Raw genomic sequence first — 26,534 nt, 5'->3', positions numbered from 1 at the left:
TTCCTGGATAGTGTTGGGTGAACCCAACGGTGTTCGGGTTTGGTAAGTTCGGACAAACTTTACACAAAATTCGGCCGAACCCGAACCCGAATGGGGAATCCCTCCCACGAAGAGATTCCGGGGGCGGAGCTTTGACATCACCGGCAGGTTGCTAAGGATGCCAAGGTGATCACTTCCTGGATTCCAAAATAAACATGTTTATTTTTATGTGAAAGGACCGCCCTTTGCTTGCAGTGTCGCTGCGGCGTCCTTCTTCGTAAAAATAACAATGTTTATTTTTACGTGAAGACCATGGAATCCAGGAAGTGATCACCTTGGCGTCCGTAGCAACCTGCCGGTGACCTCAAAGCTCCGAACGCCGAACATGACCCTGAACTTTGCCTGAAGTTTGAAAAAATTTCGGGTTCGTGTTCGGCATACCAAACACCGCAAAATTCAGTACGGACCCAAATTGTGCAGGTTCAGTTCGCCCATCACTATTCCTGGACAAATGCTACCAAGGTGGATAGCCTATGTCCTCACAGTCCCCACATTTTCACAAATATCTCTTCACCCATCAAAAAACAGCCTGAGATAATGTCACCAAATTTTAAAGTAGGGTGTCAGTGAAACAATGTTTAGCTTAACATGGGAAATAAGATTCTAGATCTATTTTGTTTTTTGACATGAAAAGATCAGGAAAGAGCAGTCCAATCTGCCATGTGATGTAAAAATGGTGTAGGGTCTATGACTAGAGAAGCCAGTGGCTATGTGGAAAAAGCTTCAGGCAAAAGATTGTCCAAACAAAAGTGACTCTCCCCCATCTCCCAGAAAAGGTCATTATATAAAGAAAAAATATTTATTTCAGATGAATATATTGATTCTTGGGAAAGAATGCTAACACAACCAGGGTGGCTTTTAGGTTCAGAAGAGAAAATCAGCAGATATGTTTAAAAGCATTCCTTGGTTTGCTTTAAACACCTTGGGATTAAATAAACAAATTGTTCACCACATCCACTTTTATTTTGTATTATACACAGCTCAAAAAAAATAAATAAAGGGAACACCTAAACAATACAATATAACTCCAAGTAAATCAAACCTCTGTGAAATCAAACTGTCCACTTAGGAAGCAACACTGATTGACAATCAATTTCGCATGCAGTTGTGCACATTCAACTTTGTACAGAACAAAGTATTCAATGAGAATATTTCATTCATTTAGATCTAGGATGTATTATTTGAGTATTGCCTTTAATTTTTTGAGCAGTATATATTGGTGGTTTTTTTACTGTTATGTAGTGGGATTTTTTTTCCTTTTGATTTTTTGTTTGCTTCCTAAAATGAACACTGCTCAGAATCACATTGGGTAGCCTTATGCATCTTGCAAATAAAATATTTAGGAGTCACTCCTAAAATATTTAGGAGTCACTCCTAAAACCACGAGAATGAAGTTCAAAGCAGGACATTTGGAAGATTTAATGAAACAATTCCAGTGACTTGAATTTTGGATCATGCAAAATAGCGAGGTAGTCCTTGACTTACAATCACAATTGAGCCCCAAAATTCTGTTGCTAAGCAAAACAGTTAAATGAGTTGCACCCCATTTTATGATCTTTTTGCCATGGTGTTAGCTGAATCATTGCACTTGTTATGTAAATTGTGCGGTTGTTAAGAGGATCTGGCTTCCCCCATTCACTTTTCTTGTCAGAAGCCAGCTGGCAAGATTACAAATGGTGATTACATGGCCCCAGTACAGTGCAACCATCATAAGTATAGGGCAGCTATCAAGCACTCAAAGTTTGATCACACAGCCATGGGGATGCTGCCATGGTTATAAGTGTGAAGGTCACTATTTTCAGTTGTTTTGTAACTTTGGATGGCCAATAAATGAAGGACTACATGTATTTAAGCTTCCAGGGGGAGGGAAGTTAATATCCTTCCCTCCCTCTTTCCCTACCTTCCTTCCTTCCTTCTTTCTTTCCAATGACTCAAATAGTAATAAAAAGAAGAAACAAAGAGCCTATCTTCTGGGCAGGAGACTATACAATTTTAGTACATGCAAAAGAAATATATAATAATAATAATATAATCTTCATTACTCCTTGGAGATAATCATTTCTGATTTTCTTTGGTTTTACGAATAAAATGTAACACTTGATAAAAAAAAACCAAGGATAAAATTTCCAGGAGGATTCTGAAATTCATGTAGGAGATAAAGAGATGTTGATATGAGATCAAATCACAGTATTCATTCCACTGATTTGTATGTGTATTATCATCCATAAATTGTCTTAATTTAATATTGTCAGTTGAAGTAGTATTTCAAAAAGTGTCAGGTATACATTAACCATTTCTCAAAATGCTGGAAGGATAAAGGCAGTGTAGATAGACTAATATAAATGTGTTGAAATATAAATGTGTTGATTTTACACCAAAGTAGCTAAATAGGGTTACAGATTCTGTGATTTATTAAGCTGATAACTTGATAGTGTTCCGTGCGGCATAGTAGCTAAGGTGTTAGGTTCGTAGACAGGAGACCTATAAAAGTTCACTCAGTCACTCTCTCAAACCCAGATGAAAATAGGAAGGGGGAGCACCTTGAACTACTGCCTAAAACAGTGTTGGCGAACCTATGATATGGGTGCCAGAGGTGGCATGCAGAGCCATATCTGTTGGCACAGGAGCTATTGCCCTAGCTCAGCTCCAACATGCATGTGTGTGCTGGCCAGCTGATTTTTGGATCGCACAGAGGCTCTAGGAAGGCGTTTCTGGGTTCCAAAAAGACTCAGTGGGGGGATGGGGGAAGGCATTTTTACCCTCCCCTTGGTCCAGGGAAGCCTTTGGAGCCTAAGGAAGGCAAAAAAAAATGATCCTGCTGGACCACTGAAGGGTTACCAAAATTTTTACTACCACACTGTGAGCGTGGCTTATGCAGGGCGCCCTGCATTTTCTTTCAACATCTTTCAGTGCAAATTGGGTGGTCTGGGGTGGAACTCCATTTTCACTATCCCACTGCATTCCCCTCCCTCCAGGCAGTAGCCCACCCCTGTAATGGACCCACCAGAAATTGGGAAACAGGCCATTTCTGGCCTCCAGAGGCCTCTGGGGAGCAGGGGAAGCTGTTTTCGCTCCTCTCCAGGCATTAAATTATGGGTATGGGCACTCACACATGTGTGATAGTGTACACCCACACTCTTTCAGTACCCGAGGAAAAAAATGTTCGCCATCACTGGCCTAAAAGATATGGTATAAATTTTAAAATAAAATAAGCTGGGATTGGGTGAGATAGAAGTCAAACAAACAAACAAACAAACAAATAAATAAATAAATAAATAAATAAATAAATCTTGATAGAGTAATTTGAGGGTCTGAATGAACAGGGTATTGAGAAAATGATATTTCCCCAGCAAGGAAAACAAACAAAGATATGGATGGTAGGAAACATTTTAAACCAAATACCTGCCTAAATAGTTCCTCTTTCTTTAATCAACAAATAGGCATATTTGTAGGAGTGTCTATTTCTCCTCTTCCTTAACATGCTTGGGAAATGTAAATTTTTTCAAATTCCAATATGAAAATATTATCCCCCCTCCATTTTTTTGATTACTGATAACCAGATAACCTGTTAGAGTTGATACATCCTCTGATGGTACAGTGCTATTACTGGCAATTTAAATGGACCAGAATAGCTTTCTAAAAGTTAGGTGAAAATACACGTTTAAATATGGATTTAGAAAGCAAATCTAATTAGTGCAAACCTGTAATTTTTTATCTCCTTGAAAAGTAAAGGATGTGTTTCAACAGTACAGAACCCTTTTCTCCAAGTGAAAAACTGTCAAGCAGTAACATGAGATTAATGCTGTTGTGTTTGGTTTAGTTTTATTGTGTATAAAAAAGGTTATAAGCAAGGGGAAAAGAAAGCTGAAGAATGGGATTGATTAATGTGACATATCTGAGGCGTTTTTCCCCCCTTCCTTTCTTTCTTTCTACTACAAGTCTCAGCAGCCAGTCAGAGAGATCAGCTTCACACTCAGTAAATTAAATTTAAATTACACAGTCTTGGTGAGAAAATTGCTCAGTTAATCTAGCCTTCTGAAATGAAATTTTTTTTCCACATGAACTCCATCCTAATTTTTCATACCCTGTTGTTTTCTGCTAGAAATCCAATCGTTTTATGTTACTTTATTTTCTCTCTCTCTCTCTTTTCTTTTTTAAAAACCAGATATTAGTTTTCAGCAAATTTATCTTATGGCTCCGGAATATAATGTGTTCAGAATGGAAGAAAGAAGTGATAGCTAAATGGCTGCTGTTATTTTATTACACAAAGGGAATCGGAAAAGGACTAAAAATCCAAACATTTGAAATATTATCCGTGTATTTTGGTACTTTAAAATACTACAGGAAGTTTAAACAATGGAATGTTTATAAACAGTTTTGTAAATAAGTAAATATGTAATACATTTATTTTTTAAAAAATTGGAAAATGTAGCTTATGGGAGAATGGAATCTTCTAAATTATAATATTGCAGGAATTAATACTGCTGACTGTTTAATTTGTGGTTTCAGAATTGGAGCATGTAGGAAATAACCAATAATCACATCCTTAAATTCCCTTTAATCTGTTAGTAATGTTTGGTCTACTTGTCTGCCAATCTTCCTTGTAGTTCATTCAATACATTTGTTAACCACCTGTAGTCAACCATAAATAATACAAAAAATGTCCATAGCAAGCTATAAGTCTACAAATATTACAAATTAGCAGATGTATAAAAGAGGAGGGAATCAGAAAACATGCAGCCCTTTTTTATTTTATTTTTTCCTACTTGTTTGGTATTTTAATTCTTGTTAAATGTGCAACACATGTGCAAGACTGACTTCTATATGGATGCTGTTCAAAGGTCAGGTATAGATACTGTGAAGCAATTGCATTTGAGTTCATAAAGACTTTTTACTTTATGAAAGTTGATATTGCCAATAGCTTCCCTTAGGATACAGAAATCAGATGGTAGATTCCAGCCCCAATGATACCTAAGAGTATCTACTTATAGCTTCATCTATCTCTCATAGTTTCTGCCCAACAGAGTACATCTAACAGAGTGGCATGGTCTGGTTCTTCTCAGTGATGCTGTGTCACCTGGTGGGTCCTAGAAAGAATGCTCATCACTTCCACCCCATGATTAAGTTGGCCTTAACCCTTTGGACTTTCCATGAGACCGTGAAGACTTGGCTTTTTTCTCAGGCACTGGAGTCAGAATTTAGTAGAATCCAGCATAAGGATGTGAGATGAATTGGTAAGGTGTTGATACAGTGACATCAACCTAGTTCATTCATTGATTTACATAACAAGTTTTATTTTAGCTCAATTCCCAGAGTTCTGTTAGTAAGTAGGTAGCTACATATTCTTCTTAAATAAATAAATCGGTATGTACCATAAGTAAATAAGTGATAAGTCCCAGAAAAATAAATCTAATTGAATTAAAGAAAAATACTACATATTGTTGACCATTCTGCCAAGAGATATCTTAATTTATGGATGTATAACTGTGAGTCCATCAATCTATAGCTCATTGGGGAAAAGGAATCCTAAATCTGAGTATTGCATTGGCAGTTCTGTGTTAGCAAAAACTTCAGAAGAGAAGGATTTAGGGGTAGTGATTTCTGACAGTCTCAAAATGGGTGAGCAGTGTGGTCGGGCAGTAGGAAAGGCAAGTAGGATGCTTGGCTGCATAGCTAGAGGTATAACAAGCAGGAAGAGGGAGATTGTGATCCCCTTATATAGAGCGCTGGTGAGACCACATTTGGAGTACTGTGTTCAGTTCTGGAGACCTCACCTACAAAAAGATATTGACAAAATTGAACGGGTCCAAAGACGGGCTACAAGAATGGTGGAAGGTCTGAAGTATAAAACGTATCAGGAAAGACTTAATGAACTCAATCTGTATAGTCTGGAAGACAGAAGGAAAAGGGGGGACATGATCGAAACATTTAAATATGTTAAAGGGTTAAATAGGGTTCAGGAGGGAAGTGTTTTTAACAGGAAAGTGAACACAAGAACAAGGGGACACAATCTGAAGTTAGTTGGGGGAAAGATCAAAGGCAACATGAGAAAGTATTATTTTACTGAAAGAGTAGTAGATCCTTGGAACAAACTTCCAGCAGACGTGGTTGGTAAATCCACAGTAACCGAATTTAAACATGCCTGGGATAAACATATATCCATCCTAAGATAAAATACAGGAAATAGTAAAAGGGCAGACTAGATGGACCATGGGGTCTTTTTCTGCCGTCAGTCTTCTATGTTTCTATGTTTCTATTCTGCTACACAGAGCTGAAAAGGGGAAGGTTTTTAAATCTGTTGTTAATGAAAACTCTCTGAGCAGCTGCCCTGAAAATTATGACTGTTTATCATGGTTTCTACTAAAAATGACTGGCATTCATTTTTGCCAAAGAGATCTTTCATCCATCTTTTGCCTTCCAATTAAAGAGGACTAAATTGAAGCCCTAGCAAATGCTATATCATGAGGTTGGATAGTGTTTGTTTTGTTTTTCTGTGGTGGCTAAAAAGGTAGAACAGGAATCAGATATATCTGCAACTTCTTTTTATATCACAGATGAAATGTGATATAAAGCAGCCTTGTACTTAATTAGATTGTTAGTTCATTTAGTCTTGGATTATCATTATCTTATCAATAACAATTCTCAGCAACCTCTTTATCTCCTCTCTGCTTCTAATATCTTGCAGGTAATGAATCTTGAAAATGCAGAGGACATACTATATATGCTAGGAATGTTACAAATTTGGAGCTAGTCTACAGAGCGCACATTCTAAACGTAATCAGTAAGAAAAAGCTGAGGGCATACACCAGTCTAGTATTTGATTTTTTTAAATATAAATGATGCTGTGCTTCAATGGTTAGATTGGTATTTTAACATAGATTTTATTGTGTTTTATTAATCTAGGTTAAATGTTATATGTTATAGGAAATATATGTTGCTATTCCATGTATGATAAACCATTCACTAAATAAATAAATAACAAAAACTGTTGTAGTATATAGCAATTAGTTTATTTCCCTCAGATTACTCATTTGAACACAAGATGATAAAACCCAGTACTGGCAGTTGTTAGTTAGAAAGACTTTCCCTGTTTTCTCCCTGGAAAAAATACTTAAGCATTGGATAGGAACAGTATTGATCTTTCTGGTGAAGGACTGCTTTAGGACATGCGTTGAGGAGTGGGTTTCATAATTATCAACCATTATAATTTGGGGAATCGCCTGTAAGGTTTGGGAGTCACATACTATTTTAGAACAAGTCTTCTTTTTTTCTCAATGAGTAGTCCCTGTATATGCTTATGAAAAAGGGTGGGTTCAAAATGTCTATCTGTGTGATGTCTTACAAGATTCATTCCCCCTGCCCTCTTCATTTTTTACAAGAAGCTACCATTTAAGGTGAGATCAATATCATCTATATTCTGATGATATCCATGCTACATTACCCAGTCAAGGCCAGGCTGGAGATACAGTGGAATCTTGGCCCAATGCCTAGATGCTACGGAGATTTAAATGAGACAAAAAAAATTAAAATTGAACTTTAGCATGATGGATGTAGTCTTTCTCCAGTTGAGTTCTTTATCATCATCCTCTAAAATACCTGATTTGTACTCCTGGCTACTATTGTATGCCCCAGGAACATTTTTCCAGCTTGAGTATCAGTTTTAGACCTACTTTGAGAAAGATAACTGATGCCCTAATTCTCACTTGCTTAGACTACTACAAAACACTCTACATGGGATTACTTTTGAGGTCACTTGGAAACTGAACTGATATAAAATGTAACAACCATTTCATCAGTAAGAGAACATAGAAGATCGTTTGTAGGCCTGTTTTGGTTTCTAACAAGTTTCCAGATTTAATTAAAAATGCAATTTTTAACCCATAAAGTCATACATGACTTAGCTCCCAAGTATCTCCAAGGCCATTTTTTCCCAGTGCAATCAACCCATACAATGCATTCTTCATATAAGAGACTTTTAATAGTCCTTCATTTTTTGGAGAAGGCGAGCAAGACCTCCTGAAGAAGGGGACAAACTCCTTCCAGGGGCTATGTTGATGCCAACCCAGATGGTATTGCAAATGTTGCTACTTTGAATTGTTTTTAGAGTCTCATCATACTAACTGTGAAGATTATGTATGATTATGGTATATAAAAAATATACATGTCAAAGGGCTCATCTTAATCTACTGAACCTGCACCAACATCTTGAAGAGCTTTTAGGATAGTTTTTGGGAATAAGTTTTTTTTTAAACATAGTGGGATTTTTACTACTATTGAAAACAAGTATGTAAACAATTAAGTTGTAATGTATCTATAATGGCAAAGGTGAGAGTTTTCCCTTGTTATTTTTGCCTCTCACTTTGTTCCCTGTACTATCATTGTTGGATTCCTCAGCAATATAATTAGATAATAAGCACCTAGGAATGGAATATTTTATACACCATTCCATAAAACCACTAGTGATATTAGATTTAATCCCACCTTTATCCAGTATTATTAAAGGTGACATATATAATATCCCCAACTCCTATCTGTCCCCAAACAATTATTTTGTAATATTGAAGGGTTTAGTCTGGGAGAGCGTGACTGATCCAGTTATCCAGTCAGCTTTTATACATAATGGGGGATTAGCACTCACCATCTCCTTGTTGCTAGTCCAGCAACAATAACCATTACACCAAACTGACTTTCTTTTGCATGTTCTTAATATGAATGAGGATTTCTTTTCAAATTCCACATGTCAAAAGTTCTAGGGAATATTTAGGAAATATTTTGGATCTCAGCATATTGCCTATTAAAAATAATAATGCTTTTTAAAAAGGATCTGAAAAGGAATAATTCTATTTATACTCTCCGATCAACAAATTCCTGATCAAAGAGGAAGAACAATTAGAGTAATGTCAGGGCAAACCAGATAGTCATATTAGTGTGATTTGATTAAAAGGTTTCCAGAGGGCTGTTGAATAGCGAAACATTTCCAGTTGTAAACAGATGGTGCAGAGGAGAGAAACAAGAATAAGATGTTGTCATGGTCAGAGAGATAGAGAGCACCGCTGAATGTCTCAGTGGACTTGTGACATAATCTTTTGTTAGCTGTCAAATAAAAAAAGGATCTTACATCACCGTTTTAAAAAGATCTTATAGAATGTTATGAGTTTCCTGGGATCAGTTATGATTGTGCCTGCAGAATCTTGACAGAGGTGAGGACCAACTTGGAGCAGTTTGATTGATCCAATGGATTCTCTTATTTATTTGCAGACTACAGATGACATCTTGGTGGCCTCAGCTGAATGCCCCAGCGATGATGAGGACATTGATCCCTGTGAGACGAGCTCAGGTGGGTTAGGTTAGTCAACTTTTTTATTACTTCCTTTTTATTTTTATTCTTTGCATGCAGCAGTGATCGAAGAACATTTTATTTCAGCCTATATTAACAGGGAAGCAAAATTCAATCTCTTGGGTCCCAGATAGGAATTGCCAACATAATTCTCTGTGTACATGTGTCTGTTATGTATGAAAGAGAGAGAGAGAGAGAGAGAGAGAGAGAGAGAGAGAGAGAGAGAGAGAAGGACTCCTACTAAAGGGATTATTGTCCTTTGGTAGCTTGTATAAACAGGAAACTTAACAGCTGTATGGAAAAACCTAAACACGAGTGAGTGCCTACAAATATGGAGATATACAGTGTATATATTAGAACATTGACAATTGATTGTTTTTATTAAAAGGTCTTCAAGAACTACTAATTAATTATATGATAGTGGACCTATTTTAAGCAACATGTTCATTAAGGAGCCTGTAGATGAGATTTAAAAAGCAGAATTTTTAGGATTTAAGATTTAATAATAATAATTTGAGCCCTCTAAAAGAAAAATGAATCTATGACTTATAAGACATTCCGGTTGCCTAGAATTGTACAAACTTCTGCTGAACAGAAGGCATTTTGCCATGGAAAACTTCATAGATATGAAGCATATTAGATTTGCAACCAAACTATGAAATCTCAATAAGGAAAGTATTATTGTTTATGAATGTTACGAGATTTCTGTGTATGTATGTAGATGATAGAGCACATTTTATAATCTGGTGAACAATATTCAGCCAATATTCAAATGGCAGCTCACCATCTCTTCTAAGATATACAGTTGTTTCCATTGTTAAGGTTTTATCATACAGCTTCTTTTGAAAAGGACAGTTATGTTATTTGCAACAAAATAAAATTATAAGAAGACTGAGAAATAAGACAAGAAAGGCATTTGCTATGTGCCCCAGTTTTAATATATTTTCCCCATGGAAATAATATAATTCCTTTGAAGATAAGATTGACCCTCCCCCCTCCCCCTTTGACAGTTTTTGCAAAGACCTGAAGATGTGGTTCTGTCAGTGGAGACTGCAGAGTTATAAGAGGACCCCAAAGTAGACTCCAAGTAATAAGAGTCCATAAAGCTGCTGGACTGATTGTTGTTGGCAAAGAGTGATGGTTTATTGGTTTTTGTACAGAGGTTTTATCTTTGTAAACCAGTTGGAGTCACCATGAATGAATTGGGAAGCCATATTTAAATTTTTATTCATAATCACAATGGCTATAAAAAATTCAAGTTCCAAAATCTTTGATATGCTATACATGGAGAGACCTAAACCTGCCTTATAGTCAGGATGTAGATCTTATAGGCAGTTCCACAGGGGCATTATATAGACTTTTACATCATCTGATTGGTCCTGTAGGAACTCCATGGGTTGGACTGAGATCATTCCTTCAATTAACTAATTGCTTCCCCACATTCTACATTAGAATTTTTTTGACAAAGACCAAGAAATATATTACAACTTCCTTACAAGAATTCACAGAGCACTGTTACTTTCCCATTGAAGTAGTACATATTTATCTAGTCACATTTACATGCTTTCAAACTGCTAGATTGGCAGGAGCTGGGTGAGGACAGGAACTCACCCCATCACATAGCACTCAGCTCTCAAACCCAGCTGCAGGCTTTCTAGCCAAGAAGCCCAGCATCTTTAACCACTGAGCCACCACGCTACCCTATTGGATGACAGCAAAAAGTCAAATTTAACTCATTTTGATCTAGATGCAACATGTCCAATTTTTTGGAAGAATGCTTTGTCCCTACCTTCTTCCAATTGGTTTTAATTTTCCTGTTCTACTGTATTGTTGATATGTAATGTTTGAGCAAGTAATCCAACTCTGAAATCATTATCTCTCACATTTTGTTCTAGAAAATACAGATATTTATAAATATTTGGGTATTAATATATTTTCTGCTAGGATTGTTTTTCTTGATTCACGAGGCCATTTCAAGCTCTGGGAATCAAAAGTACAAACATCTAATTTATTATACTTCAATAGATCCCATGTATTGAAACAAGAAGAGTATATTTGTTAGACATACCAATATAAGCAACAACTGCCATGATCCATATTTCATATTTATTTATATTAGAGTTGTCATACTGAGGGCCAGAAACTACTTCAGTGCTATTTGTATTTTGTTTTTATCCAATAATTCAAAGGACATAGAATCAAATGCAGGTTTACAATTTGCATTGTTTCATCTGGAAGTAAAAACTACATTTATTTACACATTCACAACTTCAAGCACATTTTTGAAACTCAAAATCTGACTTGCCAGGTTTGGTTGAGTTCTAGGAAAAACTAAGTTAGATGCTTGTTCAATTTCCTGATTACCTAGTGCCACCATTCCCGTACACATTTTTTCTTTCCAACAAGTTTTGATTAATTCATCAAAACTGGGCCAGCCACACCTTGGCCTTTTAGCCACACCTTGTTCTTATTGAAAGCAATAGCCTTTGTTCTGTTATTATAGGGACTTCCTTTCTGCCTCCATAGCTTGTGTTATGTACTCAGAATTTTTTATATGTTCATTCACACAAACACATGGTGCAATGCTGCACATTGTCATAATATAATGGCATTATGTAATGATTGACATATATTAGTATTAGTATTATTACACTACTATATATTTTATTAGTTACACATAGTTCATAGAGTCCTCAAAACGTTAAGAATCGTGAAAACTCAGTCTTCTACAAGTTAAGATTACTTATCCTTCTGTGTTGAACCAATTCATCTACCCACTTTGGAATAACTGTTTGTGAGTTAAAGGTTATGAACTCTATTAGCTGCAACGGTTTCCTCCAAAGATTTAAGCAACATTCCCAATCATTATTTCCTTCCGTATTAGAATAACTTGCTTCATCCCTCCTACCCCTCCCTTCCCCCCCCCCCCATGTATTCACACATAACTGATTCTCCTTGTTGCCTTCTGAGAAAATATCTCCTGAGATGAGGCAGCATTTTTAGTATTGCTATACAGTGCATCTAAAAGTTATTTCAGCTCTGATATTTTGCCTCTGTGAGGAAATTTGACTCTTAAAACATTAGCCACAACACAATCCTGCCCATGTGCCATTATAAAAAAAAATTGGCTGGCATATAGATACATTTGGAGGACACAAAATCATGTACCCTTCCTATAAAGTCATGAATATTGAAGTGATGACAAATAAATCACTAGCTGTGTTAAGCGTGACTGTTCATCTTTTTGTTGTCAATATAAGCAGTGTTCATTTTAGTAAGTTTTTATAGATGCAGGGATGACACTTATCAGATGTGAATGCTTATTGATAAGTGTTTTTGATGTATAGTGAAAAATTAATTTAACATAAAGGTCCGCATCTATATTTCTACAGTTGCTAATTTATAGTTTAATATAGTTATTGTCAGGCCAGCCTTTGAATTCACATTTTATGCTGATTTATTAATTTTGTTGATTTCTTTAGAAGTAAGACATAGTATCATTCCCTGGCAGAAATAGCCTATCACTCTCACCAAATCCTTGTCTATCATCTCTGATTTTGCTAGCTGTGCACTTACCTTTCAATAAATAATGAATGCAAATATGTGACTTGCAAGAAATATAGGAAATGAAAATATAATTGAGACAAAGCCTGCTAATCAAGCAGTGCATGAAACTTTGAATAAAAATAAAGCCAGAGTAAAAAGTGACCAAATCATATAAAGTACAGCTTACATTGGAATACACAAAGATATCACACAAACAGTATTTACAGAGAGAGAAACCCATTCTTTGCTCTTACATTACAAACTATCCATTCTTGTCTGTATATACTCGGTATGTAAAGAGAAAAAATATCTGGTTCCTGCTTCTTGAGCACATCTCCTCAAATATGGGTTTGAATAATAAGGATATACAGTGATCCCCCGATCATTGCGAGGGTTCCGTTCCAGGACCCCCCGCAATGATCGGTTTTTCGCAAAGTAGCGCTGCGGAAGTAAAAACACCATCTGCGCATGCGCAGATGGTGTTTTTACTTCCGCAGCGCTAGCGAGGAGCCGAAGATTGGGGTTCCTGGGAAGGGGACTCAGCTGGGAAGCGGCGCTGGGGTTTCCCCACCGCCCACGCAAACTCCTCGCTGCCGCTCGCCCGCCCTTCGCCCGCCCACGCCGCTCGCTCGCTCACGCCGCTTCCCAGCTGAGTCCTGAAGCCAATTCGCTTCAGGACTCAGCTGGGAAGCGGCGAGAATGAACGGCGTGGGCGGGCGAAGGGCGGGGCGAGCGGCGGGCGCGTGGGCAGGCAGGCAGCGGACAAGCCGTTCGCTCGCGCCGCTCGCTCGCGCCGCTTCCCAGCTGAGTCCTGAAGCCAATTCGCTTCAGGACTCAGCTGGGAAGCGGCGAGAATGAACGGCGTGGGCGGGCGAAGGGCGGGCGAACGGCGCGCGCGCGCGGGCAGGCAGGCGGCGGACAAGCCGTTCGCTCGCGCCGCTCACTCGCGCCGCTTCCCAGCTGAGTCCTGAAGCCAATTCGCTTCAGGACTCAGCTGGGAAGCGGCGCGAAGCGAACGGCGTGGGAGGGCGAAGGGCGGGCGAGCGGCAGCGAGGAGTATGCGTGGGCGGTGGGGAAACTCCTCGCTGATGCCCGCCGCTCGCCCTCCCGCCAGCAAGAGGGGGAAGGCCCCGGGAAGCCGCCCAGCAGCTGATCTGCCCGGCGCCATCTACGCATGCGTGCCCATAGAAAAAAGGGCGCGCATGCGCAGATGGTGTTTTTACTTCCGGGTTGAAAAATCGCCATATAGCCGTTTCGCAATGATCGGGATCGCAATACCCGGGGGATCACTGTATTCCATTATTTGAGCATGGAAAGTGGTTAAGGTAAACCAGTAGACTAGAAATAATTTAGCTTATCTACAACCAAAGTCATTCCCAGGGAGATAATACTCAGTTCCTCTTCCTGATCTTGATATGATTGAGACATTGCTGTCATTTTTATAGCATTGTATTCTTTTATATTACAGATTTATTTTTTACTTGTTCAGTTTTTTTATTTGATAGGCATAATAAAACCAGACTGATATGTGTACATTTTTGCTTCCTTTATGAATTGAATTCATTATGCATTCAACAGTGACCTTTTAATCCCCACTTTTTATTTATAAAGATAATTATTAGAAGATCTTCAAAACATTTTTTTTGAGTCTGAGATTCCTGATACTGCAGTGTTTAGAATTATAGGCTGACTGTGCCCCCAGCCAGGAGTTCAATCCTGACAAAGTTCAAGATTGACTCAGCCTTCTATCCTATGAAGTCGGTAAAATGAGGATCTAAGTGTTGAGGGCAAAATACTGACATTGTACTTAGTGCTGTAAAGCCCTAAGTAGCAGTTTTTAAGTCTATATGTTATTGCTATTCCTCCAGTATTTTCCAGCTAATAACAAAGTATCCATGTATAGATAATCAAACTGATGTTGATAGGTTGAATTTGGAACCATTCCAAGTGTGTGCCAACTTCTTCCCCATAGATATCATCAAACCCCCATACGATAGATTATATATTAGAGCAGATTGTTAATTTAGCTAGTCAAGGTTGTTTAAGAAACAGTAGCAGAATGTTATTTCCATATTCTAGAATCAAAGAATTGGAAATGTCACTGTTGCCAACTCTTGTTCAGTTCAAGGAATCTAGTTAATCCATCATTACCAGGTTCTGTGAATTATTTTCTTAATCACCTCTTAAAAAAGGAGAAACATCCACCTTCATAAATACAGTAATATTCTTCCTATGCATTGAAAAACAACAACACTCAATTGGAATCTGCTTCTCTATAAATTCATTTCATTACACCAAAGTAGTATGTTTGAATATATGTTTGTCATTTCCAAAGTAAACACAATGTGGTCTTTTAAGATACTACTTTTATTAGGAATCCAACAGAAGGCTTAATTTCCTAGGAACATCGGGAAATTCAAAAAGTCTTCACAGCTAGATGTTTAACTAGTGGATTAACTGGACAAGGAAGTATAGTAAATTCACGTTTTTCCTTGGGCTACACTTTCATTTTACTATTTCAACTATATTTTCCCCTTCTTCTCTCTGTTGCTTATATACAATAAACCTAAAGCTGGAGTAAACAGCCAATTTTTGTTGAGCTCTATATTCCCTTATGGATTAAAACAATCTGGAAATGAGACAGAGACAACAAAAGGTTGAAGCTATCAGTTACAGTATTTATTCATTTATTTATTTATTTATTCAATTTTTATGCCGCCCTGTTCACTTAGACTCAGGGCGGCTTACAACATAGCTCTTTTTAACAGAGCTAGGTTATTGCCCCCACAATCCGGGTCCTCATTTTACCCACCTCGGAAGGATGGAAGGCTGAGTCAACCTTGAGCCGGTGATGAGATTTGAACCGCTGACCTTCAGATCTACAGTCAGCTTCAGTGGCCTGCAGTACAGCACTCTACCTGCTATGCCACCCTGGCTTTCCAGTATTTCATTCCTATTCTTCTCCCTCTTTTATCTCTTTCCCTTATTGACAATTTTTTATTTCTCCCCACACAGCAAGTTGTTGTAGATGGAGGCAGAGCATACGTACTAGGCATTTTTGCAGATTGAGCATTTTAAATATACTTTTTAATGAAATGAATTGTACCAGTTGCCAATCCTTAGGCCTGGGGTAGTCAAAGTTGGCTCTTCTATGACTTGAGGACTTCAACTCCCAGAATTCCTGAGCCAATCATGCTAGCTCAGGAATTCTGGAGGTTGAAATCCACATGTCATAGAAGAGCCAACTTTGCCTACCCCTGCTCTACGCCAAAGGCACATGGTGCAGGAACAATTCTGTTCTATGACAGGAAAGGGAACCCAATCTATCTTAAGAAAACAGATTTACCAAATGGTCTCTCTAGACATTATTTATTTATTTATTTGTTTGTTTGTTTATTTATTCATTCATTCATTCATTCATTCACTTATTTATTTATTTTATTGAATTTGTATGCCGCCCCTCTCCGCAGACTCGGGGCGGCTAACAACAGTAATAAAACAATATAAACAAATCTGATATTTAAGTTAATTTTAAAAAGAAACCCCAGCCATACCATGCATAATTTTTTTTTATAAGCCTAGGGGAAGGGAATATCTCAATTCCCCCATGCCTGACGACAAAGGTGGGTTTTAAGGAGCTTACGAAAGGCAGGGAGGGTGGGGGCAACTCTGATATCTGGGGGGAGTTGGTTCCAGAGGGCCGGGGCCACCACAGAAAAGGCTCTTCCCCTGGGTCCCACCAAACGGCATTGTTTAGTCGACGGGACCCGGAGAAGGCCAACTCTGTGGGACCTAACTGGTCGCTGGGATTCGCGCTGAAAAAGACATAGGTTCTACTACTTACAGGTTATGCTAAGAAAGAAGAATTGAAGGGAACTAAATTCAGTTCTTCCTTTATCTTCTTTAGATAAGGAATAATTCCCTTTTATAAAACTTAAATATATCTAGTGTCATAATTTTGCCCCAACTTTATTTAAATATTTCAATAACAGTATAAAGGCAAAATCACCTGAGGATATATATTGTAGACATGTAATGCTAAGAAATTCTGGAGTATAACTCTCCAGATGAAATGAAGTTTAGATAAGGTGATACACCTCAGAGAGCTTTTTAGTTTCCAGCTGCTTCCAGATTGAAAACCTACCAGAGACTATACTAATAAGCAATTCCACTCATACCCCCATGTAAAAGTTGATGAGTAAACAGGCAGAGAAAATGTATGTAATCTTGTGAATAATTTTCTAATCCCCCCATTTCCATTTGATATATGCAAAAGCATGAATATGAACCAAGAAAAGGTCTTAAACTGTATTTTTGTTAATAAAAGCTTTTGCTAATCTCAATTCTCAAACACTCCAGGAATCTGCATTTCCCATTTTCTTTTCACAGCATTAATGAACAATGGACATTGGCAATAGTCTTTTTTTCTTTTTTTCCCTTTCTCTTGAAAGAACTGCCAAGAATTATAATAAGCCTGTAATATATAGTGGAAAAGTCTAAACAAGTGTGACTGTTCTGCGTGTTATTTCATGGCTGCAGAAATGCAAACAGGAATACAAAAATCAATCCCACCCAATAGGGTCTACGATATAATTCAGAAGGTAGCATAATAGTGGTGAGTAGAGAGAGAACACTGAAAGAAAACAAGTGCAGCAAATCCATCTCACTGATGATATGCAAAATAGTGCATTGTAGACAGAATGCCAGTTTAATAATATTTTCATTCCACTCTCAGAAACTAAATTGTATGACTTTCCACTTACCCTCAGCCAAACTATCCACACAGCCAAGCAAATAGCTTTAGTACTTGCAGGTGTTCCTTTCAATCACAGTCACAATATATTCTTTCCAATCTGTTCATTTTATCATCCAGTTTTTCATCCGCCATTGCTTGGACAATAATAAGGTACTGATATTGTTTTGATTTCCCCCCCCAATATACAATAAAGCAGTCTTTTAACTAGTGTTGTTTTCCCCCCCAGAATAATAAAGATTCGTTGGCAGATACTTCTCAGTATTCATTGAATTGCTGTCAGGAAGTTAACAGCAATCCTTTTAAGGAATAAGTTTTCATGGCCTGAAAATATGTTTGCATTCAGAAAACTCTGAAAATTATTTTTGCAAACATCTCCTGCCACCCAAATTGCAAAATCATTATCTCTTACAATTCTTCCTATTTCTCAGGAAATGATGTAACAATTAACCTTGCAGTTGGGTTTGCATTTAGTATACACTTGTACTGTTTCAGGTGTAATGAAATGTAACAATCTGCGTGTAGCAAAAGGGAAACAAAACTACCACACACACACACACACTCTTAGTAAGAACCCCTTAAATGAGGAAAAGTCAATTAATCACAAGTTTCAGATCCTCATGACAAATAATCTACAGGTCTCAAATTTCATTTCGGGTCATATTTGGGTCATATGACCCGAGCAGAACAGCAAGGTTAAATCAAGTAGAAAACTAAAGTAGATATTCTGTGAGTATCCTGTGAGCAAATTTAATCACAGTGTTGTTCAGACTTGCTTGACAGTTTAATGGAGGCAACAAGGTTCATATTTCTTCAGTTGCAGTGCATTCACTGAAGTTAAACATTCAGGTATATGAGTTGGATAATATAAGTGTAAACTTATTATAGCGCTTATTATAGCGCTGGAGTAGCATAGTACAGCTTCTCAAGAATGTTGAAAAACTGATGTGCATATTTATTCATTCATTCATTCATTCATTCATTCATTCATTCATTCAATTTTTATGCCGCCCTTCTCCTTAGACTTAGGGCGGCTTACAACATGTTAGCAATAGCACTTTTTTAACAGAGCCAGCATATTGCCCCCACAATCCAGGTCCTCATTTTACCCACCTCGGAAGGATGGAAGGCTGAGTCAACCTTGAGCCGGTAATGAGATTTGAACCGCTGACCTTCAGATCTACAAGTCAGCTTCAGTGGCCTGCAGTACAGCACTCTACCTGCTGCGCCACCCCGGCTCATAACCTTTACAGTTTATTTCAGACACAGGAAGAAAAACTCCCAAGTGGCATAACTGACATTAAAGAGGCCAGTTTCTTCTTTATGTGCTATCTATCTTATTATTTATGGCAACCAGGGGTGAGCTACTACCTGGATTGGGGGGGGACGCAGTGGGATAGCAAAAATGGAGCTCCACTCTAGAGCACCCAATTTGCACTGAAAGATGTTAAAAGAAAATGCACGGTGTCCTGCATAAGCCATACCCGCAGTGTGGTAGTAAAAAAATTAGAAGCCCTTCACTGATGGCAACTATATTTTTCCGTCTTTTTTTTTAAAGTACCGTAACACTCAAGTAGAAGCATCTGCAGATGCTCTGTTCCTTTGAAATGGCATGCATCGACGAGATGTATGCATAGAAAAGGGAAGGCTGTTACTACAAGGGTGCAATGTTCTTTTCATACACTGACTGGTTTGACCATAACCATTCCATTGTGGACATGGCTATTACAAAAACTCTTCACTTCGCTTTAAAATTTATTTTGATTCTGTAGATATGAATAGAGCATTTGCCTCTGAAAATGTCTAATCCACAGTTACATTCATATAGTATTTCTGTTGCATTCTTTATACTAGATATGTTGTTGTGAAAAACAACCAATATTGATAATATTGAAAAAGTTATTTTTCTTTTATTAAGGCAATGAAAAAAAAGACAATACAGTGTCTTCATTGTAGTTTCCACCCCATTTCCCACAGCCGATATTAGAAGTTACTACTCTGACAATGCCAGGAACAGCTTCAAGTTAATTAAGTGGTTCTGTCTTCTTGAAACAGATGGAGTGAGATGATTGTGAAATGTTGCTTGAAGTGAAACAATGCCAGCAGTTTCAGATTATTTTTAAGAAAAATTAAATTTTATATCTTTATACCTGGCATTCAGTGGAACATTTTACTGTTAAAGAAGTTTGAAAGTTGTTTTTTTACTGCCAATTAATAGAAATCTAATTGACAACATTTGCATAAAATGCCTACATTCAAAAGATGATATTTAGCCTGTCAGGTAGCATCATCTCTCTTCAGCATGTTCCATTCTTCCTTGAATAGAAAGTAATTTCCAGAATCACATTCAGCATGATAAATCTCCTATTTCCATTTTCTATAGCTGTTCCTATAGAGTTATCCCGTCACAGCGAATTATGAAACAATTGTTGACATATCCAGCTCAGATGAATTTCCACATAATACTGGGCATAGAATGAAGAATTAAATTAAAAGAAAGATGTGGTTTCTAACTACCCTTGTTCATCCTAAGCTTAGAAATGGAAGCTTAGATTTTTCTGGTTAGAAAGTTTTAGCAGAGAAAAACCCGAGAAAGATCTATGTAGACTGAAGGGAGATAATCACCTAAGCATGTTGTTGGAAACTTACTAAGTTGATGTCATACTGCTTCTTCAGCTAAAGCTTTCTTTATAATTATCTTGGCTCCTTGTTGGGGATCCATAAATGGCATCTCCAGAAAAGTATCACCTGAAGGGCCTGGTCACCTGTTACTATCCTACTGAGCATCGGAAGATATTTTAAATAAGACACATGGATCTCTTCTGGAGGGGGCAGAGGGATAGGCCAAAACACAGGTCCAGGGCAACGTGCAAGTCAGGGCTGAATGTTTTTAGACTGGAAAGAAATACCTTTGATACTCATGTTCATTAACTATCTAAAGCAAAGAAGAACAAGAGAGTTTCTGAGACTTAGAATAAAAACAGTGGCTATTCTTCATGCTGAGTATTTGAGAGGATGGAAGAAGGGAGGAGAAGGAGGAGAAACAGATAGTGATAGTGATAGCAAAGTGGATGTAGTTATCTACTGTTACTGCTGTGGCTTTCCTCAGGGCTGAAACTAATATTGGGAGTTTCCTCATGCAGTTCACCTTCTAAATTTCCATCCTTGTCCCAACATTTATTGGGTTTACTTGCTTATTTCTTAGCACTGGTCCCTCTTCCCCCTCCTCCATATGCACTGCTGTGTTTTTTTCTTTCCCCTCTTACACTTTTCTTTTTTGATGGAACCCCTTTGCTTCACCGGAACCCCTTTGATGGAACCCCTTTGCTTTGGTTGAGTTTGCCCTTTCTTTCAAGGGTTTCCTGTCTTGTTTCTTCCCTAAAATGTGTTGTGTGCACTTCTTTATCATCTTTTATTTATTATTAGAGTTGAAAGGGACCTTACAGGTCATCAAGTTCAACCCACTGCTTGAGCAGGAAATCCTACAGCACTCCAGCCAAATGGCAGTCTAATCTCCTCTTGAAAATATCCAAAGTTGGGGAGTTCACAACCTCCGCTGGCAGGCCGTTTCATTGGTTGATCGCTCTCACCGTCAGGAAGTTCTTCCTTATCTCCAGGTTGAATCTTTCCTTGGTCAGCTTCCAACCGTTGTTCCTCATTCGGCTCTCTGGTGCCCTGGAAAATAGTGTGTCCCCCTCCTCTCCATGGCAACCCCTTAAGTACCTGTATACAGCTATCATGTCCCCCCTAGCCCTTCTTTTTACTAGACTATCCATGCCCAGTTCCAGCAACCTTTCCTTGTATGGCCTGGCCTCTAGTCCCCTTATCATTTTAGTTGCTCTTTTCTGTACCATTTCCAGAGTCTCTATATCTCTTTTGAAGTGTGGTGACCAGAACTGGATGCAATACTCCAGGTGCGGTCTGACCAGGGCCTTTTAGAGTGGTATTATTACCTCTCTGGTCTTGGAGTGTATCCCCCGTTCATGCAGCTTAGGATTTTCACCTTTTCCAAGCCATCCTTACTCTTTTCTTGCCCCACCCACTTTCATTTCTTAGTTTTCTTGTATTTTTTTCAAAAAAATACATACATACATACATACATACATACAATACCTGTTCAGTTTTTTCTTTTTATACAATTATACAGTTAATACATTTTGTCTCCTCTGTGGATACTAACAATGACTTTATACAGTTAATACATTTTTTTCTCCTCTGTGGATACTAACAAGGACTTTATACAGTTAATACATTTTTTTCTCCTCTGTGGATACTAACAAGGACTTTATACAGTTAATACATTTTTTCTTCTCTGTGGATACTAACAAGGACTTTATACAGTTAATACATTTTTTTTCTCCTCTGTGGATACTAACAAGGACTATCAATACAATAACACATTAAATTGTACCAAAAGGGCGGACTACTCTTCACAACATGTAGAAAAGGAATATGAGACATATATAAAAACTTACATTTTGTTCCGTACACCAGTGAATTCATGGCTTAATCTGCCCAGATATACCTGGAACCCTTGCAGTCTAAGTAGATGCTGTGCTAGAATATTTAATCCTCATGTTATATTTCCTCCAGTAATAAATGCTTTCTTTACATGTACCGGTGTAAGCATTAATATGTTAATGGTTATTTTACTGATTTCAAGATTTTTATTTTTTAATAAGTGTCAGAAGTTCATATGCAATAGATTTGCAGAATCTAATATTTGTTCTCTAGCAGCATAATGAAATTGTGCAGTTTTTGAAAGAATGCAGTGAATGTCTTTTCTAAATAGATTAGAAAGTTCTAGGTTGTCAGATCAGCATAATGTAAAAATTTGATTCTCTGAACCAGATAGTTCCTTGGGAAATGGTAGGGTATGGAGCAACTGATTTGCCCAACATTCGTGTCTTGATTCCAGAATCTTAAAGGGAAACCAACTGTCCAAAGTAATAGTGTTACAGTTAGAAAATGTCTAGATGATTTTCTACTTTGCATTACATAAATGCTTGTGTTTTTTTTTGTTTTTCATCATCTGTTTACAGCAAGTCCCACCAAACCAGGACGGGGAGGATACCCAAGTTCAGAAGAGGTGGTTCGGGAATCCAGCAGCACAACTGGCATGGTGGTTGGGATCGTAGCAGCAGCTGCTCTATGCATTCTCATCCTCCTCTACGCTATGTACAAGTACAGGAACCGAGATGAAGGCTCCTATCATGTTGATGAGAGTCGAAACTACATCAGTAACTCAGCACAGTCCAACGGGGCTGTGATTAAGGAAAAGCAACCCAACAGCTCTAAAAGCTCCAGCAAAAATAAGAAAAACAAGGATAAGGAGTACTATGTCTGATCCCAACAACTGGAAAGAACAATTGTATAGAAATAGTCTTCATTTTATCTGAGACATAAAACAAAACTTATTTACTTTACTTTTTATGAAGCACATACAAAGTTTAAAAAATGGGGAAAGGAATATGGGGAATGCAAATAGAAAGGAAAGACTTTTTAACAAAACAAGGAATGACAAAAATGAAATAAGCATTTCATACTGGTTTCTCTGAAACGGGAGTCAGTAACCCCCTTACGTTCACAGTGTTTTCATTTACTCTGCCATCTTTATGTTGCTGGAATGTTTCTGAAGAAGATGTTGGTACTACTGCTCACTCCTAAGGCAAAGAGTATTACTCCAAAACATCACCCAGCACAACACAAATTGTGACAAACTGAAACAAAGAAAAGATGAAATCATGCACACACCCACAGTAAAGAAGCTACCTATGAGTCTGGATTTAGCCAAAGTGCTAGCACTTTCCTGAGGAGTAAGTCAATTTGATTACCTGACAAGACTTTGCCATTTGACACAAGCCCTCAAGAAGCAAAGGTTGAAACTGAGCTTGCCAACTGGTGCAACAAAACAATGATTGGAGCTTGGGTTTGAAGTAAAGTGCTGGCTTTTCTGAATAAACCACATTTAAAAACAGAAGAAAACATTTTTTTGAAAAAAAAAAAAGCCCCTTTCTGGTTGTGAGGAAAAAAAAATATAGCGGCCTTATTTTCAAAAATAACAATAAACAAAGAAACAAAATACGTGAAATATAAGGCTTATTTTCACACACCATTACCAACAAATCCTAAACTGAGGGCATAGATGCGATCATTGGAATTTAAAAAATCATGCACGCTTAGTATGTTATTACCTATGTTTATATTAAAAACACATCTATATGTGCTTTCTGGACTGTGATAAGTGATGTTTTCTAGCCTGTTGTATAGAAAATGCAAACTATATCTGCTCTTCAACCATTTTTGGTAAACTCAATGTTCTAAGTGTTGCTAGGTATAGAATGTTTTATGACATCTGGAGCAACCAACATTTCTGTTTACTTTTACAGCCATGAGAAACTGCCACACTTTTTATTCCCTTCTTGTCTTCCTCCCTCCCTCCCTTCCTTCTTCCCTCCCTTCCTGGGTTTGATTTTAATTTACAGTGTAGTAAATATACTAAACAGGATGTGTATGAATGTATATAAGAGTCAGCTAATTTTCTTCTTAACTTGTACAGCCTCTCTTCTTTTGCAGTTTAGTTTTAGTAGTTTGTATGAAAGAAGTGGACTATAGAAAGCAAATATATATAGATATAAACTTCATAATTTTCTTCTCCAATTGTCTATCCACTCCTACATTAGCAAAATCAATCACAGTTACGTGATTTCAGCTCCTTTCTCTCCCTACCCCATTAAACCCAACAACTGCTGATTTAAGTGACCTTTACAATCTAGTTTAGAGGTCTTCAAACTTAGCAACTTTAAGACTTGTGGACTTTAATTCCCAGAATTCTCCAGCCAGCATAGTTGGCTGAAGAATTCTGGGAGTTGAAGTCCACAAGTCTTAAAGTTGCCAAGTTTGAGAACTTCTGCAGTTCAACTTTCTGGCTACTTGTCCAGGAATTGAGAAAAAGGTTGCATTCCATGATATCTTGCACTTAAAACTTTATTATCATTTGCTTTTTATTTGTAGTATATCATCAGAGAGTTGGTTGGTAAAGAGATTCAGAAATCTGCCCTTTAAAGTACTCTGACTCCTCTCACTAAAGCAACCCCAAATTAGGAAAAATACTAAACATAAACTGTACAAAACAAGAACAAAAGTTGCACCTTTTGTCCAATGAGGAATGATTCTACAATTAACTTGTTTTTAGTTACCCAGTTTTACCCTGAGCTTGAATAGAAGTTCTTCTTCTGTGGTAATGAGTACAATGGTATGGTTTTTAAAAAACTACATCTAAGATCCTCTGCAAAGATATATGTATAAACATTACAAACATTCTGGTTTATATACATGCTTACTTACAGATTTGCAGGTTTGTTTTTTAACAACAAAGTGACTACTGCACTGGGTTCCCAATGATTCCGTAGCATCTTACTTAGAGAGATACAAGTACATTACATGGAAAGATAGTTCAGTAGAAAATCTGCCTTATTCTAGAAGGCCTCCTGGGAGGTGTAGAATTGTTCACACTTTACAGACAGGAAAAAAAGGAATTTAAAATTAGCTTTAATCAACAAGGCACTGTATTTTCTTGTATGCTGTTTGCTGCTGTTACAGCAAAAGACTGGGAACTGGTGTTCAACAGAGCAATACTTTAGAAATACAGTAGAACACTGCTAAATGATTTGTATAATGTGCTTTGTATCAAGGGCTTATGAAGGAAGAAAGGACAATGCATGTAACTATCTGAAGTCTATGTTGCACTCAAGATAATCTGAAATTGTTTGGCCAATTGTCCTTGTATCTACCACCTTTTGCTGAGGGGAGAGCAGGAATAGGTTCATCCTGCATTATAACCATGGCAGAGACCTGGCAAGTCATCAGTGAAGAATGGATATTCATCATCAGGAGTGTTAGAGAGATTTTAAGCTTTGGTATTCACTGATGGCAAGGTTCATATGTGACTTTATATACTCACTTTGTTACCCAAGTTTCCCCCCCAAGCAATTAACATACTTACTTTAAGGGGTAAGTAATGGGAAATTGCTACTTCTGGCAAAGATATTTCAACTTGTTTTTTTGAGGAGTTACTCCTATTCTTCCTTGTTCATTTTGTGATTTAACAATGAGCAAAAAGTGTTTGCATTTATCAAATGTTTGCAGTAGCTATATTAAAACACTGTTCTTCTTTTCAAAATTGCATAACAAATTCATTAATACCATCTCTATAATAATCTAATTTGTTTGACTAATGCTGCAATCCTATGCATAATTAGGGGGGAAGGGATCGGTCCTATTTAAGTCATTGGGACCACTTCTGCATAAACACACCTAGGATTCTGCTGGGATGAGATGGCTATGGGTTGGTTTTTTTTATTACCGTATTGTGTTGTCTTTTTTTTAACAAAACACTAAAAGAATATGTGAAATTATTCATTCCCAAAATATTAAAAAAAAAAAGTCAGAAGCCCTTAACCTTATAGTGCTTTCTGTGATAGATATTTACAATTTTTTTTAATTGTTGCAAGGCCAATTTATCCATTATTGGAAATGCTAAGCAAGTGGAATTTACCGTTTTGTTAATAAAATGTTTCTTAATACAATTGGTGGCTCATTATTTTTCAGCTCTTTGGACTAAGTCTGCTATCATCCTAATCATTCCAGCGAGAGATGTGAAAAAAGTTGAGGCTGCCACAATAGTGTAATCAAGGCATCACCTGTTTTTATGTGTGCTGATGTATGGAATTGGATGGAGAGAATATGTGAAAAGGGTTCAATTGCCCAATCACAGAAACCACAAAAAAAGGCATATTTAAACCCCTGTGGCACAGGTATCAAACTCACGGTCTGTGGGCCAGATGTGTTGCATGCTGG

The 26,534-nt window shown here is 37.5% G+C and overlaps 1 protein-coding gene across 12 annotated transcripts in view; it reads left to right on the top strand.

Annotated features, from left to right (window-relative positions):
* Positions 1-26,263, top strand: part of NRXN1 (neurexin 1) — a 921,413-nt gene extending 895,150 nt beyond the window's left edge. For 8 of the 12 annotated variants that reach the window (XM_070734725.1, XM_070734724.1, XM_070734727.1 and 5 more), the window contains 2 exons: positions 9,298-9,385; positions 22,718-26,263. In XM_070734725.1, coding sequence (XP_070590826.1) covers positions 9,298-9,385; positions 22,718-23,022 — 393 coding nt within the window. In that variant the 3' untranslated portion in view covers positions 23,023-26,263. The remainder of the gene's footprint in view (positions 1-9,297; positions 9,386-22,717) is intronic. The other 4 variants (XM_070734726.1, XM_070734728.1, XM_070734723.1 and 1 more) reach the window with 1 other exon arrangement.
* Positions 26,264-26,534: the final 271 nt, after the last annotated feature.

This window comes from Erythrolamprus reginae, chromosome 1 (assembly GCF_031021105.1).
Source record: "Erythrolamprus reginae isolate rEryReg1 chromosome 1, rEryReg1.hap1, whole genome shotgun sequence".
Classification (NCBI taxonomy): domain Eukaryota; kingdom Metazoa; phylum Chordata; class Lepidosauria; order Squamata; family Dipsadidae; genus Erythrolamprus; species Erythrolamprus reginae.
The sequence above is the reverse complement of the archived record's forward strand: the minus strand, read 5'-3'. Positions and strand labels throughout refer to the sequence as shown.